This window comes from Ictalurus furcatus, chromosome 5 (genome assembly GCF_023375685.1).
Source record: "Ictalurus furcatus strain D&B chromosome 5, Billie_1.0, whole genome shotgun sequence".
Lineage (NCBI taxonomy): Eukaryota > Metazoa > Chordata > Actinopteri > Siluriformes > Ictaluridae > Ictalurus > Ictalurus furcatus.
The window spans coordinates 3,720,149-3,737,038 of record NC_071259.1 but is presented as its reverse complement, the minus strand read 5'-3'; the positions used below and the strand labels follow the sequence as shown (position 1 = coordinate 3,737,038).

General features: G+C 40.5%; 1 protein-coding gene across 2 annotated transcripts in view; it reads left to right on the top strand.

Moving 5' to 3' along the window:
• antxr1a (ANTXR cell adhesion molecule 1a) overlaps positions 1-16,890 on the top strand; it is a 39,275-nt gene that overhangs the window by 18,576 nt on the left and 3,809 nt on the right. For both annotated transcript variants that reach the window (XM_053624274.1, XM_053624275.1), the window contains exons 13-17: positions 438-533; positions 3,403-3,444; positions 6,201-6,296; positions 7,179-7,346; positions 10,920-11,000. In XM_053624274.1, the coding sequence (XP_053480249.1) occupies positions 438-533; positions 3,403-3,444; positions 6,201-6,296; positions 7,179-7,346; positions 10,920-11,000 (483 nt within the window). The remainder of the gene's footprint in view (positions 1-437; positions 534-3,402; positions 3,445-6,200; positions 6,297-7,178; positions 7,347-10,919; positions 11,001-16,890) is intronic.

Sequence of the window (16,890 nt, the reverse complement as noted above, 5' to 3'; positions counted from 1 at the left end):
AGCTGTCTCTGAAACTAACTTTGAACGAGCCATTCGTAAAAATGCTTGACCATGTCCATCAGAAGAGATTTTGTTTGGAAACTACACCAGATTTCTAAACTACAGCTTGAAGGAAATGAACAAAAAACAAATAAATGGCTCTGTGACATTTATAATGCTTGTAAATGGGTGCTTTTCGTATGTTTTTGGAGAAGCACAATGGGTTTTTCACATGCCAAAAATAAAAACTGTTTCCATTAAGCTCATAAGCTCTGCTAAGTCACTGGTTTAACAACCACCTCGTTTAGCAATTAAATGCTTCTGCAATTATCCTCAGAATAATTCTGTTTCTAAGTTAATAATCTCTTTAGATGGACGTCAAACCATATTATTTCAAACCTCTCCGCTCCTAACCCTTAACTTTCACTAAGGCAGATGTCCAATGTTTGTCTTTACAGTCTGATGGCACAATCCTGGCTATAGCTCTGCTGATTCTGATGCTCCTGCTGGTGTTGGCTCTTCTCTGGTGGTTCTGGCCTCTGTGCTGCACAGTGGTATGGAGTCTTGACTTTTCTGAATTGAGTTGTTTACTCCAGACATTGTTTTCTGACTCTGATTTGTTGATGCCTGCAAGCATAGGCGCTGTCTATGAGGGGGACATTGGGTCATTGTCCGCCTCAAACCCAAAGCACCCAAAGCCAAACTAGAGAGACTAGGCGAAAACTGACCTTGAAATAAATTCATCAAAAAGAAATTCCTGTTTATAGGAACGAGGAAGAGATAGACAGGACACAAGTGTGTATAGTCTAAATAAATACTGTGCGTGATTTATTTAGGGTCAGGCGAAAAAAGACAAGAGTAATCCTTAACTGAAGAATCAAAACAATGAAAGCAGAAATTGGAAATAAGGCTCAGATGAAACACACACACACAAGCACAATGAAAAGACTTCACAAGGAATCTAAGACACAATAACTTATAAAGAGACAAATTAATCAAAAGCTAATACAACAGCTGGAAACAATAGGGTCAAAGCAAATGATGGAACTGGAGGCGGAGACAGGACCAAAAAACAAACAAACACAAGCACAAAACAAGGTGTTTGTCGCCAAGGGTACTGAGACTCAAATGGGGAATACATCACACTCCACCTCAATTTAAACACCATTCATTAGATCATGAAAATACTTTAAGAATTGTGTGTTAACATTTTCAGCTGGTTAGGTAACGCATAACTCATTTGAGAAGCTTATAATGATTGCCTCCTGATTACCTCGTTGTACAGCTATATACAAGCTGGGGGGGGGGGGGGGCAGCATGCTTCTCTTCTTTCTATATCTGTCCATGTTTATCAGAGCAAGTATTCGTACTCGCTCAGCAGCAGCAGCAGCAGTGTAGCAGATCTAGTTCGCCAGACCAAGCCTACTCACACTCCATCCCCATCTATAAAAGCTCACAGCTTAAAGTCTGTGAGAAGTCTTTGCAGTATTTGCTCCAAATGGACAAATTAAAATGTATGAAATAACAAACGTCTAGGTTAGGCACAGCATGCTAGGTAAGTGCTCCGCTGAATGGTGGGAAGACATACGCTAGCATTAAAAGATGAGCAGTTAGTCATGGGCTTTGAATGATGTCTGGTGTGAAAGCTTAACTGATTTAATCCAGGTTTGTTTTGGTCTTGCCATGGCACAAGGTCTGACTTCTGCTAACCTGAATTCCCATGAGTCTCAGCAAGTGAAAAGCTTTTACCATTAGACGGGTTGTTAAGATGTCACTGAGTCTATTAGACCCATACAAGGACTAGTGTGTGACTATTCCTGGTGTTTTATGGAGTCCTTTTCACCTTTGACTAGTCAAGGTGATCAAGGTCAAAGTCAAAGCAAATGTCGATCTGCTTTTGCTATTTTAGGCGTAAGGAAACAAGGGAAAACCAAGTCCATAGCTTGAAAATTCTCAGACTTTGCTCAGAAATTGCACAGCTAAATAAGATCCTAAACTTGGCACTGAAAGGTTCAAGGTATGAAAATAATTGTACATATATATATTTTAATGCCAAGGAAGTTTCCAGAGCATGTCTCGAGTACATCTAGATGGTGTACTTTTCTTCTACGTGTCTTCAGATCCCATTCTGAATCTTCTCCTGATATTTATTCGTCCAACAGCTTAAACGGGAGGTCACACGAGTTTGGAATGCATGTTTGGAAAGATAAGCTGTGCTGAGAAAATGCTCAGTCCCGTGGTAGAACTTGGAAATTAGCTAAGAGCTTTTAGCGCAAAGTTCACACAAGGCCATAGAAGCAAAAAGCCACATGTCGAATTCCCAAAGCTGTTTCCAAACCAGCAAAACACATTCCATGTTACACGCTGATCAGTGTCTCCAGTTCACATATACAGGAGCTCATCTCTACTTACTTAAACCTTTTTGTATGTGTGGTTTTATTTATTTATTTAATTTTTTTTTTTTAAGTGTTTTTCTGCCACTAGAATCATTTCCATTTGTTTAAAGGGAACGTGATTGCCTAGCACTGTTTCGGAAAGTTGTGTTTTAGCTTTTGGAAGGATTGGAAGGAAAATATTTCTTAGTCCGTTTTCACATTCATGGATATTTATTTCATTGGCAAGCACCGGCTGGCTCAGATGCCCTGCAGAACCTTAACGCTAGCTAACTGTGCAGCTCAGGAGACATCACAATATGTATAAGAAAGCCTTTGAAGCTTACAACTTGCAAAAACACACACGCTGGTACGCTTAAAATAGTCTGAAAGAAAGAGCCCTGCATGTCCACAGTAAACCCAGCGTTTGTAAAGTAAATATTTCAATTAGTCTAAATAGCTTGCTTTCAAAGGCCAGTGGGAAAAAAAACAACAACACAGAGCAGACGGGCTTTTATCAGCATAACATGTTTTTCGAAAATACGTCTGATTCTCTGAACCATTGCTCAAGTGTGATTCTCTGAAGTCCTCCAAAACAAGAGCAGATTGGATCGACCCACACAGGTATCATGTGATTTACTCACAACAGAGCTCGCGTGAGGAAGAGTTTAATCCCAGCCTCCGCTCATCGCTCATCTCTCACCCCCCCCCCCCCACCCCCCGTCTCCGTCTCCGTCTCCAGGTTCTCTGATCTGGCCTGCACATTTTTGGGTTACTCCAACTTGCTTGTAAATATCCTGAAGAAAAAAAAAAAATGAGGAAAGGAATTCTTTGACCATGTGTTTTGTGTAGTCCGGTTTTCTGGCACATACTGAACACATTACATTTTACATGTTGGTGCAAAAGATATAAAAAAAAAACATCTTTTGCCTTCAGGGAACATGTGGTCTGACACAACAGCTCAAGAGCATTCACGTGAGGTTGTTAATCGATGTCACCTTTCACCCCTTCCATTTATTTTCTCTCCTCATCACCTTCTCTGTCTCTCCAGATCATCCATGAACCCCCACCACCTCCAAAAGAGGACAGTTCGGTAAGTCTCTTCCTACCACTGTGCGTTTTTAGGGATCAGAGATTTTGAATTCTTGATTCTGATCGGTCAGAAGGTGTGGATTAATCTTCTATAACAGCAGCATGGAGTGTTGTTTAATCTTTTATCTAGTGCTAATTTATTTCATTATTCACAACTGACTCACAGCGACTTGTATAGCAGACACTTCAGGGTGTGCTGGTATAGGGAAATAATCAACTTGGGTAACAATGGTAACAGTAACTTCACGATGTGTCACACCACCACATCATGAATGATTTTCCTGAAACACTACATCACATTATGTTTTATTCCTAATCTATCACATGAGTCTCTCTGAGCAAACAATAAGGTGATGCTTATTTAAGCCCACATGTCCAGAGGATACAAATATTTTTCCACATAACCAAATCGTCTGAGAGGGCTACATGTGATTAAGCTTAATCTGGAGATTGGTGTTTAGTTTTAACGCAATACTTCACTTGAGATCCATGGCTGGTTTTAATCCCATTACTGCAAGAGTAATGAAGGATGACATTTAGAAAAACACTGATTTCTTCTGAAACGCCGTGCATTTCAAACACTGGGAAAATATTTGCTTATTCTTCCTCAACTAAGGCAGTCCTATTAAAGTGATGTTATGCAGTAAGGTATGTTCAAACTGGTAGATATTTAGAAATCTTGCCTTTAACATATTATTTGGACCAGCATCGAGTTTATGCACATCTACCACAGCCAGCCATGCTTACAGTAAGCATGAAATGTCTTTTCTCGTCACTTACGACAGGCGCGGAAAACCTCCTGCTTAATGCGCACATTACGACGCAGTGCAAATTAGTCACGGGGGTTTTTAATAATCAATCCCTGGATGCACCAAACCGAGACTGAACGTATTCCGATGTTGGTATCATATGGTGAATTGGTATGGATTTTATTTACTGATGTACAGCATTTTATGCTGTAAACATGCGATGTTGACAAATGGTCATAAAGCCCAATCGTGCATTTCTCAATTTGCATGACACCGTTGCATAGAGTCAGGTAACACGAATCAGCTGACACTCTCGGATCACGGCTTTGATGTCAAAAATGGATAAGTGAGACCAGTAAGGCATACAGTAATCATCTTCCTCACTGCACAGCGAAGCATCATAACAAACAAGCGAATTGTGTCTCTTGAAAAAGGTTTTAATTAAGAACTCCAGCTTAGAAGCATGTTGTTTGGCGTTTCGTTGAACAAACGGGACCTCCTTTCTGCTCAGATGGAACAAATCAGAGATTTTCATTTGATGAGACTCTTGGGATGGAGATGGACACAAGATGAGGTTATTACAGAGAAACACGCTAAATGATCATCACCGCTGCGAGTTTATTATTTTGTGGTGCTTTCTGTCTGATCTTTAGACTGTATATATAAGTGTGGGTTGGGACTTGTTTTTAAAATAAATTTTTTAAAAATGAGTCATTTCTAATGCTGGATGGACGCAAGGTATTTAGTATATTAAAGGCATTTTATTAAGAGACGACTATCTTTGGCTGATATAAACTCAACACTTTATTGAACATTTAAACGTTATACCATAGTGCTGCTGAAGACTTGATTCTGGTCAGATTCTGGTATTGATTCATTTTTCTGCCCCGTCCAGGTATTTCATATATTTTCTGCTCCTAGCCAGGTCAGGTATTTCATGTGTTCCAGCTCAAGCACATCTGGCGCATCTAATGAAGCCCTTGATTATTTGCATCAGGTGTGCTTGAGACAACACCTGTTTTGCATATTTGTGCTGTTGTCAGGGAATCTATTCCGGGGGGTTGGAATTGGAGAAATCATTCTAAGTTGCATTTTCAGTTGAATTTGGGGAAACCGCTTGGAGCGTTCGTCGTGTTGAACGATTTCAATTGCTTTGGTTTGATTTGTTCATTACAAACAGCTGGAAGTCTGTACATTTTGACACTAAACCTGATTTGCACTGGGGCGTGAATAATTTTGATTACAACTGTACATCTTGGCAGGTTGCTTTAACTTACCGTCTAACTTTATTAGCTCTGTTTGCTGTGATGGATGAGTTCCAGCTGGCTTTGTGACAGATCGGTAAAATGAGATCTATATTAAAAGTTGTTGCAAGGTCGGAGTTAGTTTGAAGACCGGAGATTGCGCAAAGTCTGATCTAAACCATTACGATAGAAGAGGAATGCAAGAAATGGCAAAGCGTTTAGCTTCTAGAAACAATAGAAAGAATAGCTCATTCAAAGGGTTTAATATTATTATAATGATTTCTGATGATAATTATCCAAAAGGCTCTTATCTGAATGAGTTGTGAATAATTGTTGGTTAGGTAAGCATTCCATTAAGGAAGAATTAATGACGTGAAGATCGGAGGGCAGGTGGAGCCCACTGAGGGAGAAAAGGGTTAAAGTGAGAAGAGGTTGAAATTTCATATGAGGCACAAATGGTGGAATGAAGCCTGTTAAACTCTGGAAAAAATGAAGTCATGACTTGGGCGAGTCACCTCGAGTTGCGTTTACTGCTTCAGGGAGGGAGCGGAGCGGGCCGTGTGGCTCGGCCTCGGAATAAAGGGCTAACAAATGAAAATGTCAAAGAGAAAGTCACACCTCATTTCTGGAAGCATGCTGGGGCCATTTGGATAACATGAACCGAGCGCCATAAAATCCCACGCTGGCAGAAAAGTGACTCCATTGTCTTAGAATTGCACAAACAAAAAGGCTTGTATTGTTGACGAATAATCATGCTCTTGAAGGATGAAGAGGATGACGGTGCACCGAAGAAGAAGTGGCCAACAGTAGATGCTTCCTACTATGGAGGGCGTGGAGTCGGGGGGATTAAAAGGATGGAGGTGAGAACACATGATAACCCATCCATCCATCCATCCATCCATTTTCTATACCGCTTATCCTACAGGGTCGTGGAGAACCTGGAGCCTATCTCAGGGAGCATGGGGCACAAGAAGGGGTACATCCTGGACAGGGTGCCAATCCATCGCAGGGCACACTCACATACACATTCATACACCCATTCATACACTACGGACACTTTGGACATGACAATCAGCCTACCACGCATGTCTTTGGACTGGGGGAGGAAACCGGAGTACCCGGAGGAAACCCCCACAGCACGGGGATTACATGCGAACTCCACACACGCAGGGCAGCGGCGGGAATCGAATCCCCAACACTGGAGGTCTGAGGCGAACGTGCTAACCACTAAGCCACCGTGCATCCAGTAAATGATTAATAAAGCAAAGAAATATACACACGCACGACGGAATGTTAAATCAGAGTGTACATACTTTTGAGTCTGACGGAAACAAAACTGACCTCAGGTGCTACCCCAAACCAGATACTACAGTTTACAGAAAGATCCTAAAATATAACATTCTACTATGCAGACATAAAACTTCTATTTACAGTGCTAACTTCAAAAAGTACAATATGTCTGAAATATCCAGCTGCTTATATCCAGATGTGTGATCAAACTGCAGCCAAAGAAAATATTATTACATGCGAAGACCACACATAATTTACCGCAATGGCAAATGACCAAGCATATACTGTGCAATGCTGTTACACCATACAAGTCACAAGCAAATATTCGTTTTGCCCAATCATCCAGCAGCTTTGATCCAGTGTTGAACTGATGAGTAAATGTGTTTACACATAAACACAACAGGTCAGAAGAAAATACTGTAAGTAGGATGTCGTTTATCCTTGTCTTCCAGGTACGCTGGGGTGAGAAGGGATCAACTGAAGAGGGCGCTAAACTTGAAAAGGCAAAGAACGCCAGGGTGAAGATGCCAGAACAAGAGTTTGAAGCTCCACAGTCCCGGGTCCTGAACAACGGAATGCATAAACTGCAGAGCCCTCGCAAATGGTATTCTCCAATCAAGGTGAGCACATTCTGGTCAGTTTACTAGGATACAACCAGATGGTGCAGCAGGTAGCATTGCTGTCTCACAGCTCCAGGGTTTGATCCCGAGTTTAGGGTCCTGTCTGTGTGAAGATTTGCATGTTCTCCCTGTGTCCTCAAGGTTCTCTGGTTTCCTCCCACCTCCCAAAACATGCCAGTACAGAAGTAGTGTGTAAATGTATATACATGGTGCCTTGACCTTGACAAAAGGACCAGTGACCTTGAACAAGAGATTGCGCTTCCTGAAGATGAATGAATGCTGCAACTACTTCCAATAAGTTGGGTGAGATAGTCAGTTGTCCACATTCTTTGACCATATAGCACACAGGGGTATTTTTTTCTTCGCATAGCCCAGCATGTCAGGAAGCTGGGATCAGCCATGATACAGAACCCCTGGAGCAGAGAGGGTTAAGGGCCTTGCTCAAGGGCCCAACAGTGGCAATTTGGGAGTGCTGGGGCTTGAACCCCCAACCTTCTGATCAGTAACCCAGAGCCTTAACTGCCAAGCCGTCAGTGCCCCCAGTGCCCCCGCCGCCGCCGCCGCCCCATGTGTTGGTGTGTGTTGTCCGACAATGCACCGTTCCCATTAAAATAAATGTAGCAAGTGTATTTTTATGGATACTATAAAGCTTTTGTGAACACATCCTTATACACTAAGCCTGTTGGAATTCCCTTGAATCTGTGTGTGGTAGGTTTTGGATCCTGCTTTGTGGTTTCTCGGCAATGTTTTCTTTCAGCGCTTGGCCCGGCAGCCTCTGTTTGTGAAATACGTGAACAAATCCTACACAACAATGCTGACAGGATATGGTGTGTAAATATTTGGAAATAGATGGGTGATCTAGACAAGTACAGTAGTTTGCACGATTTCGGCATCTTCTGTTTACACTCGCAAAAGAAAAGATACACAAACCTCACATGTGAGCAATTACACGATTCACGTGTGAAATTGACACGTGGTGTTTAGGCGCTTTGCACATTTTCACATTCAGTGCGTGTTTTTTTTATTTGTCATGTGTGGTCTTTTGCACGATTCATTTTCATATGCGATTCATTTATTTTCCCTCGTGATTCATATATTTTCACACATCGTTTTATTTCTCACATATTATTCACATTATGTCACATGGTTGCTAGAGATCACATGCGTAATCGCAGGGACGTCATTTGTTGGAATGCACTTTCACATGTCTTTCACATGCAATCCCGTATAACTCATGTAATATGGGATTTTTTTCAAATGGGCAGATGCCTACAAGAAATCATATGACAGCATGGGTCTCAGATGACGGAAAAATGTCCCAGATAACTGAACACTTTATCATAGCTGCACCGAAACCTTTCACCTTAATGACGCATGACCTCAGTTGCACATGTAGGGAAGGGAATCGGTTCTAGATGTGGAGCTTGTTCCATATGCATGCTGCCAGCTGGTGGGGGTCAGTAATGGAGAGCAGGCCCACTGAGTTGTAACTTCCAAGAGAGCAAGGCGGCAGAGCCAGAGCCCTGGGGCTCTGTGTAACAATGCAGAAGTAATAAAAAGGCTGATAATTCTGCTGCTGTCTTTCGGTACTATATTACACTTCTTCTAAATATTGATGCCTTTGGAAGGTTTGAGTATTTGCCATCATGCCCAGGGAAATTGTAACGGATTACCAAGGAAAGACAATAGATGGCAATAGATTTATTTCTAATTAGTTTGGTTAGTTCGGTTTCTCTCTATTATGGGTTAGCACTGGAACAGCGTAAGCTGATACGATGACATATGGATGCTAAAATCCAATTTCTAAAAAGCCTACACACTCCAGCAGGTTTTTGTGATGTAAACATGAAAGAAATGCAAATCAAATCAGAACATTTCCACCTTTAATGGAAAAGGTATAACCTGAAAAATGCCATTGAAAACCAAACTGACACATTTCAGAGAAAAAAAGCCCAGTTTTTTTTTTTTTTTTAAACTAATACTTCGTTGAAGCACCCTTTAATTTTATTACAGCACTCAGTCTGTTCAGGTAAGAGTCTGTCAGCTTGGCGCAGCTTGACTTTGGGAATATTTTCCCACTCTTCTTTGCAAAAACATTCCAGATCTGTCAAATTGCGAGGGCTATCTCCTGTGCACAGCCGTCTTCCGGTCCCCTCACAGATTTTCTATAGGACTCAGGTCGGGGCTCCGGTTGGGCCATTCCAAAACATTATTTTTATTTTATTTTTATTTTTTTTTAGCTGCTGAAGCCAAAATTTTATTGATTCAGATGTGTGCTTTAGTCCTCTTCATCTTCAGCTTCCTAGCAGATGCCAGAAGGTTGAGCCAAAATTGACTAGTACTTGGGGCTATTCATGATTCCCTCCACCTTCACAAAAGCCACAGTTCCAGCTGAAGAAAAGCAGCCCCAACGCGTGATGCTGCCACCACCATGCTTCACCGTGGAGATGGTGTTCTTTCACTGATATGCTGTGTTGTTTTCGCTCCAAACATTTCTTTTACTATTATGGCCAAAAAGTTCAATCTTGGTCTCATCAGACCATAAAACATGGTTTTGGGAGACTGGAGTTATGCTTTTACAAAGTTTAGCCGAGCTTGGATGGGTTTTTTTTTTGCCTCAGTAAAGGCTTGCATCTTGCCATCGTGGCCCATAGCGCAGACAGATTACAGGAGATGGTTGTTACATGTAGGGAGCAACCAGTACTTGCCAGAAAGAGGTGCAGCTCCTTAAATGATGCTGTTGGCCACTTGACAGTCTCCCGGACCAGATTTCTCTTTGTTTTCTCATCAATTTTGAAGGGACGTCCTGTTCTTGATAGCGTCACTGTTGTGCCATATTTTCTCCACTTGTTGATGTCTGTCTTCACTCTGTTCCAGGTATATCTGTTGCCTTGGAAAGAGTTTTTGAACAATAAGATCTCGTTGATGCTTTGTAAGCTATTTGTGGCCCATGGCCCTTGCAGTAGGATGCAACCAAGAAGATGTCAGAAAAATCCTACAAGAACAGCTGAGATTTATTTGGAGTTAGTCAGAGTTGAAAACAGGTGTGTTTGGAGTTGAAAACAGGTGTGTACTAACTACTATTTAACATAAGCTTGATGACTGGTTGATTCTGAACACAGCCACATACCCATAAAAGGGTGTGCACGCTTATACAATTTTGTTTTTATCTTTTTTCTCTGAACTGTGTCACTTTGGTTTTCAGTGGCATTGTATAGGTTGTTGTTCTTCATTTTAAAATTGGAAATGTTCTCATATGACTTACCTTTGTTTATTTATTTATTTATTTATTTACGTCACATATGCCTGCTGTTTTAACAGGGCTGTGCAGACATTTTATATCCATTATACACCTTGTATGTAGTGGTTGTTTTGGGTCTTTGTATTTTGGCATTAAATTTGGTGGAGTATCTCAATTGGCCTTCCAATGGGGCAGTACTTATGACTTAGCACAGATGCTGCCCAAAAATAATGCCTAGCTAGAAATCTGCCTTTCAGGTGAATTGCAATGAGGAGCCTGTTCCTGCACTCTGGTCTAATGGAGTATATGTGTCCTGTGTTGTGGTTTCTCAGGGTAAACTGGATGCCCTGTGGGTTCTGCTGAAGAAAGGCTATGACAGAGTGTCCATCATGAGACCACAACCAGGAGACAAGGTAAGAACTGAAAAAACAAACAAACTGGAAATTGTCAAAGGTGAAGGAATATGTGAAAATATCTGCTGACTATATAATGATGCAAAGAAAGTCACGACATGTAACATGTTCACTGATGCCACAGCAAGTTATCACAGCCTTGTTCCTAACTGTCTCTCAGACTTTCCTCAAGAACAGGAAAAAAGCTGCATAGACATAAAAATAAAAACCCATCTTTTGAATGCCAGGCCTTCCAGCCCAACCAGAAGTGGCATGTATAGTGAAAAAGTATTGGCCCTAGAACAGAGCCTTGTGGCACACCAGGTTTTACTTTTGTGTGCATAGAGATGCCTCCATTTTCATGTCAAAACTGATAGTCAGATCTTAAACAAATTAAAATATGATGTAGTGCATTTTCAGATCAATTGAATGATATTTGGGAAAAGCTTTGCTAGTTATGCAAAAAAAAAAAAAAGGATAAAAAAGTATGTAAATGTAGCTATATCTCCAACCCCTCAGTCGTTTTTAACCCACAATTTCCTCCTGTAAAGACTTTACAAATAAACCACTGTACACATGTAAATGCTGGCCTTCGCTTTAGCAGTACTATTGTTACCGCTATAAGTTACTATTGTGTGATTAAAAGCGTGATTGCTAGCGGGAAGAAATTGCAAGAAATGCCGGAAAGATATGAGGAACAAAACTGTAGTTCGTCATCAAAATTAGAATCCTTTAATATTCTCATATGATAATATTCTGTCCGCAAAAGAAAAAAGAAGTTTTTCAAAGGGGTTATATTCTCATCATTCTGATTTTTACCCCATAAAACTGTCAGTCACACCCGTACGACTTGGCTTCATTAAGCCGTTTTGGGGCCGGATGAAAGCAGAGGAACTCAGCAACATCCTACAGCTAGAGAGGAAATTAATACCAGATTCCCCTGACACAGAAACACTCACAGGCATATCACAGGATAGATGTAAAGTATTATCAATGCACAGAGTTTACGCAACATATTCTCCATAGTATACATAGCATGCATGTTGACAAAGGATGTTTGGATCTGTCAGACGTTAATGCTGACTCGTGTTTATAGGTTCTAGACAAGATAAAGGTTATTTTTATATTTTTCACGTGGGCCGTACTTTTAACGTTCATGCACTGGAGAACAGATATGCAAAATATGATTAGCGTTTAATGTTTGTGTCTTGAAAGTCGAATTTTAAAGGAACAATTCCTTATGGGTTAGGCGTTCTAAAGATACTACAACCTAAAATATATCAGGACCCACAATATGGAAAAATGGGGAGAAAAAAAAAACCTTCGCTCGTAGCACGTTACACATTAACACAATATTAGAGTTTAAAACGTATTGCAGGAAAACCTTTCCGATTCGAAAATTTGTGCCGTGGCAGAAAAGCCAGTTCACTGAAGGGGAAAGGACACGGGGCATGAAAGATGTGAAGATTTGCTTCTGGTAGAGGCCACTTTTGCTTTGACTTTATCTAGGTGAACTTCCACCTGTGGATTTGTTAACCCCAGTTTTGTGAGCCACTAGAAAAAAAGTAGGCGGGGCATCTGTGAGCTCATATACTATATGCAAAAGAGGGTAGATAGCGCTTTCCTCTGAGGATGTTACTCTGCTCTGAGATGCAGCATGAGCAGTAGTTGGTGATGATGTAGCAGTTGGCTTCAGATGTTTTGGGTCAGTAAAATTGACGGTTAGAAATCAGATTTGTTGTTTTTTTGTTTTGTTTTGTTTTTTTATAATGTGCTGTTTATCATTTATCCTGTTATCCTGGAGCCATCTTATTCACTGACAAGCCATATGGTTCTTGTAATCAAATTCTGTTGTTGATTTCTCTCTCTCTCTCTCTCTCTCTCTCTCTCTCTCTGCCTGTTAGGATTTTAAGTTAAAGTGTTTTTTTTTTTTTTTTGTCATATACATTGCATGTGTTTCCCTGGGTTACATTATTAAGAATGACATTCTTCCATTGTAAATGCTATAACTATTATATTTAGCCTAAAATGACTCAATAAACAGATTAAAAACAAACTTCTTGGGTACGGGTTTAAAGGAGGTATATGGGTAAGCGGCGACCTTGTTCTCAGGGCATGTGCTTGTTTTTGCCAGCATGTCCTTAAACATCTCTCTATCCTTACTTAAGAACAGGAAAAAGAAAACGCTTAATGGACGGTCACATGCCAAGCCTCTCAGCCCAGGCCAACATACAGAATAGAAAACAGTATTTGGCAGCCATTAAAAACACGGTTCATTTGTGGGAATATGGATTTCAGATCTCTTTATATTAAAGAGATGGCATGTACTCCCAAAATGTGTGCATCAGTTTCCACTCTGTAATTTGGACCTGTATAGAGAGGAGGGGAAACCAGAACCCCATAACGGTCTCGGGCCATGTCATTTGGCATCAAAGGAACGTATCTGTGGTTATGTTGCGCAATCTCAAAAGACATTGCTTTGGGTAAAAAACGACGGCATCATACAGGAAGCCACAACAAGCGAACATAGATTGAATTTTGATTTCATTGTCTTTCAATATTCCGCATAACCGAGGAAACCAATGCGTCACTAATACTGCACAATGCAGTAATATGACATGAAGTGATTGAGCAGAAATATTTACTGCAACAGCAAAAAAAAAAAAAAAAAAAACTGCTTAATTGGTTGAATAATGCTGGAATCAATGCGAAAGCACCAGGGAGCAGTTTGCACAATGAGACGCACCCTTTTAGTAGTCCGCTGGGCGAGCTGTCATTGTTATTGTAAAATGCACACACACCCTCATTTTCTCTAGAGAGCCAGTGCTTGGTTTCATATCCTGCTCACAGATTGAGCCCTGCTGTGAGTCATGCTTGGCGTCAGTAAAGCTTAGCCAGTGCCATTTTTCTGTTACAAAGCGATTCCACTGAGATTTCCAAATTTCACACTCATATTTGCATTGGACTCCATACCTGAGTGCATCCTTCGGCCTTTAAAGTGTAGCTGTATGGTAACGACGCATTAAGGCCAAAAGACTTTAGATTACGTTGAATTAGTTTGAATTTGGTGGAGTCTTAAAACGTCTCAGCTCTGTTGCTTTCATCAGTCAAACTGGTCTGATTAATGAGCAGATGATGATCTTTTTTTTTTTTTTTTTTTTGATAAAAGACCAGCTTTGACGGTAGTTCCAGCTGGAAAGCGAATCCCAGGTAAATATTAACGCGCCCGTTTTTGATCGTTTCTATAGTACCAGATTACACAGGGACTTGTATGGCCGACCCACCACATAAACACATTTTAAAACTGCGTCCTTCTTGATATGGAGACGTTTTCTCAAGGGAGATGTTTATTTGATATTTTTCGAAGAAGTCTCCAGTATCGGTGCTTAGTAACCGTCAGAGATAACGCTGTTATAACGTAAGTGATGACAAGAACTTGTTTCACGGATGTTCCATAACATTAACATAGCTATAATTGGATAAAAAGTATGATTTGTGTGGGGTTTTTTTTAAATTATTATTATTATTTTTATTTAAAAATGTAATCATTGGCAAATTGTTGTGGTATAAGAGGAATAAAACACTACAGGCTACACTGTTATAGGAAAAGAATCAACTGCGAGGTGGTGACATTATCTTTGCTTCGTGTTGGGCGACATAACACCACCTCATTTTTGATAGTTTTTCCCTAGAACAGCATGTCTGCAAATGTTTTATTTCTTACACATATCATACAATTGCCTATTCCCATCAGTTCCATACATTAAATGCCTCTTACGCCCCAAGGTGTGTTCATTTCAGGGAGGAATGATGGTCTGTTGCTCCCCTTGGAGTTTCAGAGGTTAAATTATGAAATAGGGTTGTAAATCGAGGCTGGAAACAGCTGTGAGCTTTTAAACACACACACACACACACACACACACACACACACACACACACAAAAACAGATGTGCTGTGAGGCATGTGTTCTCCGTTGGCATTTGGATTTCTGCCAAAACCTAGTGCACTTCATTCAAGTAGTGTCCAGGAAAACAATTACAGAAGTCCAGCTTGAGCGGTTTGGTGCAGTCTGGCATGTTTAAACCTCCTCTGAGGGGGGATTCAGCTGTGTGGTATAGTTTGTGGAAGATTAATACACACCCCCTGCTCGTTAGCTGCAAGAAATGACTAGAAATGTCTAAATTTCTCCGTAGGAATTGGCTCAATATGAATACTTTATTCAGAGACTGTAAAATGAGAGCCTAGTCAGCAGTCTAAGGGAACTGGACTTTTTTTTTCTGGAATAAGATCCTAAAGATTCTCTGTAAATCATCGAGCCTGACCCAGATTCTGAACATCGGCGTGCAGTGTGTATCTCGGTCGGGTTACACAAAGCTGCACTCATGCATGGTTTTGGACGCATAATTTGAAAGAAAAAAAAGAAGAAAAGAAAAAGAAGAATGCTGCCTGTGAACATGTCCATATGGCCATCTATGCCATGCTCACCGTATATACGAGTGTTTTACTCCAGCCTATACCGGAGTGAATGTTTTTATTCCATGTGGGGAGAAAAATCTTGCCACATGTGATGCTTCACTGTGAAGCATCATTGCTAATGAGCGTATTTTTAAAAATTTTTTTTTTGTCTATGTTAATATGCAAGAAAACTAAATATAAGCATGTAGACATAAGTGTGTGTTCTGTTGATAAGAAACATGTAAAGAAAACTGTTTGGACACGCGATGAATATCGAATAGAATCGAACTTTTCCGCAGTAATAGTAATTAAACATTTTGGCAAACGTGCTTATTATTAAAAATGCTAAACTGTTGTTTTTTTTGTTTTCAACTCAGGGACTATATATATATATATATATATATGTGTGTGTGTGTGTGTGTGTGTGTATATATATATTAATTTGCACATATAGTTTCTGTGCCTGACTTGAAGTAGACACTTCTCAAATATGCGGTCATTTTTATGTATTAAGTCAAACAGGCAGAACAGACCCCATATATTATTTTGAAAAAAAATAAATAGTGTGTCACGTGCGGGCTGCTTTCATGTCATTTTGTTTTGGGCATATGCTTTTGTTTAGTTTAGCTTTCCATTTCTGTTTGTTTGTTTCTGCTCTAGTTTAGTCTCCACCTATGTCCTGTCATCGTTACCTGATGGTGTTCACCTGTTCTGTGTTAGCTCATTTATGATTTAGTTTGTCGGCGTATACCCTGCCGTTTCTTTGTCTCCACGCAAAAGTATAAGCCGTGAGTCCTTACTGTTTGGCTTTCTAGTTACGTGTATAGCATTTCCCTCCCCTGTTTTCCCCCAGCTTATGATTAACGATCGTTATAGTTTGTTGCTTTGTTCTTGCGCTCCACGTGTTATGGCGATGCTGCAATGAAAGAAGATTAGGCTCTCTATTTCACTGTGCGTTCATCGTCTGTTCACTTCAGTCAGTTAAAAACAATAACAAGGTCTCAGCGGAAGGTAAGGTTTTCATCAGGATACACACACAGTCTGAAAGACGAAAACAGAGGACGGACACGTCCCTCGATCTTATATAACCAGGGAAACGAACCAGAGAGGAATCTCGAATTCAGAAACAGTATGAAGGGAAATTGTGAGTGTGTGAGTGAGAGCCAGAGAGAAAAACCTTGGCCTGAAGGTTGGAAAATGGAAAGAGGCTCAAACGAATAATAGCTGGGAATATCGGAGATGTAGTGCAAAGTGATGGACAAAATTCCTGTCAGGGAATATATATTTCCTATAAACAAAGCTCTTATTTCTATTATTACTGTTTCTGCATCATTAGCATCTAGTCGAGTTTGAGATTGAGTGGATACTTTTTACGCTTTTAAACCGTTTCTGCCCTCCATAAACGTCTCCATTATCTTCCAGGAAGCCATGCTCTGTAATTTGCCTTCGGTGTTTT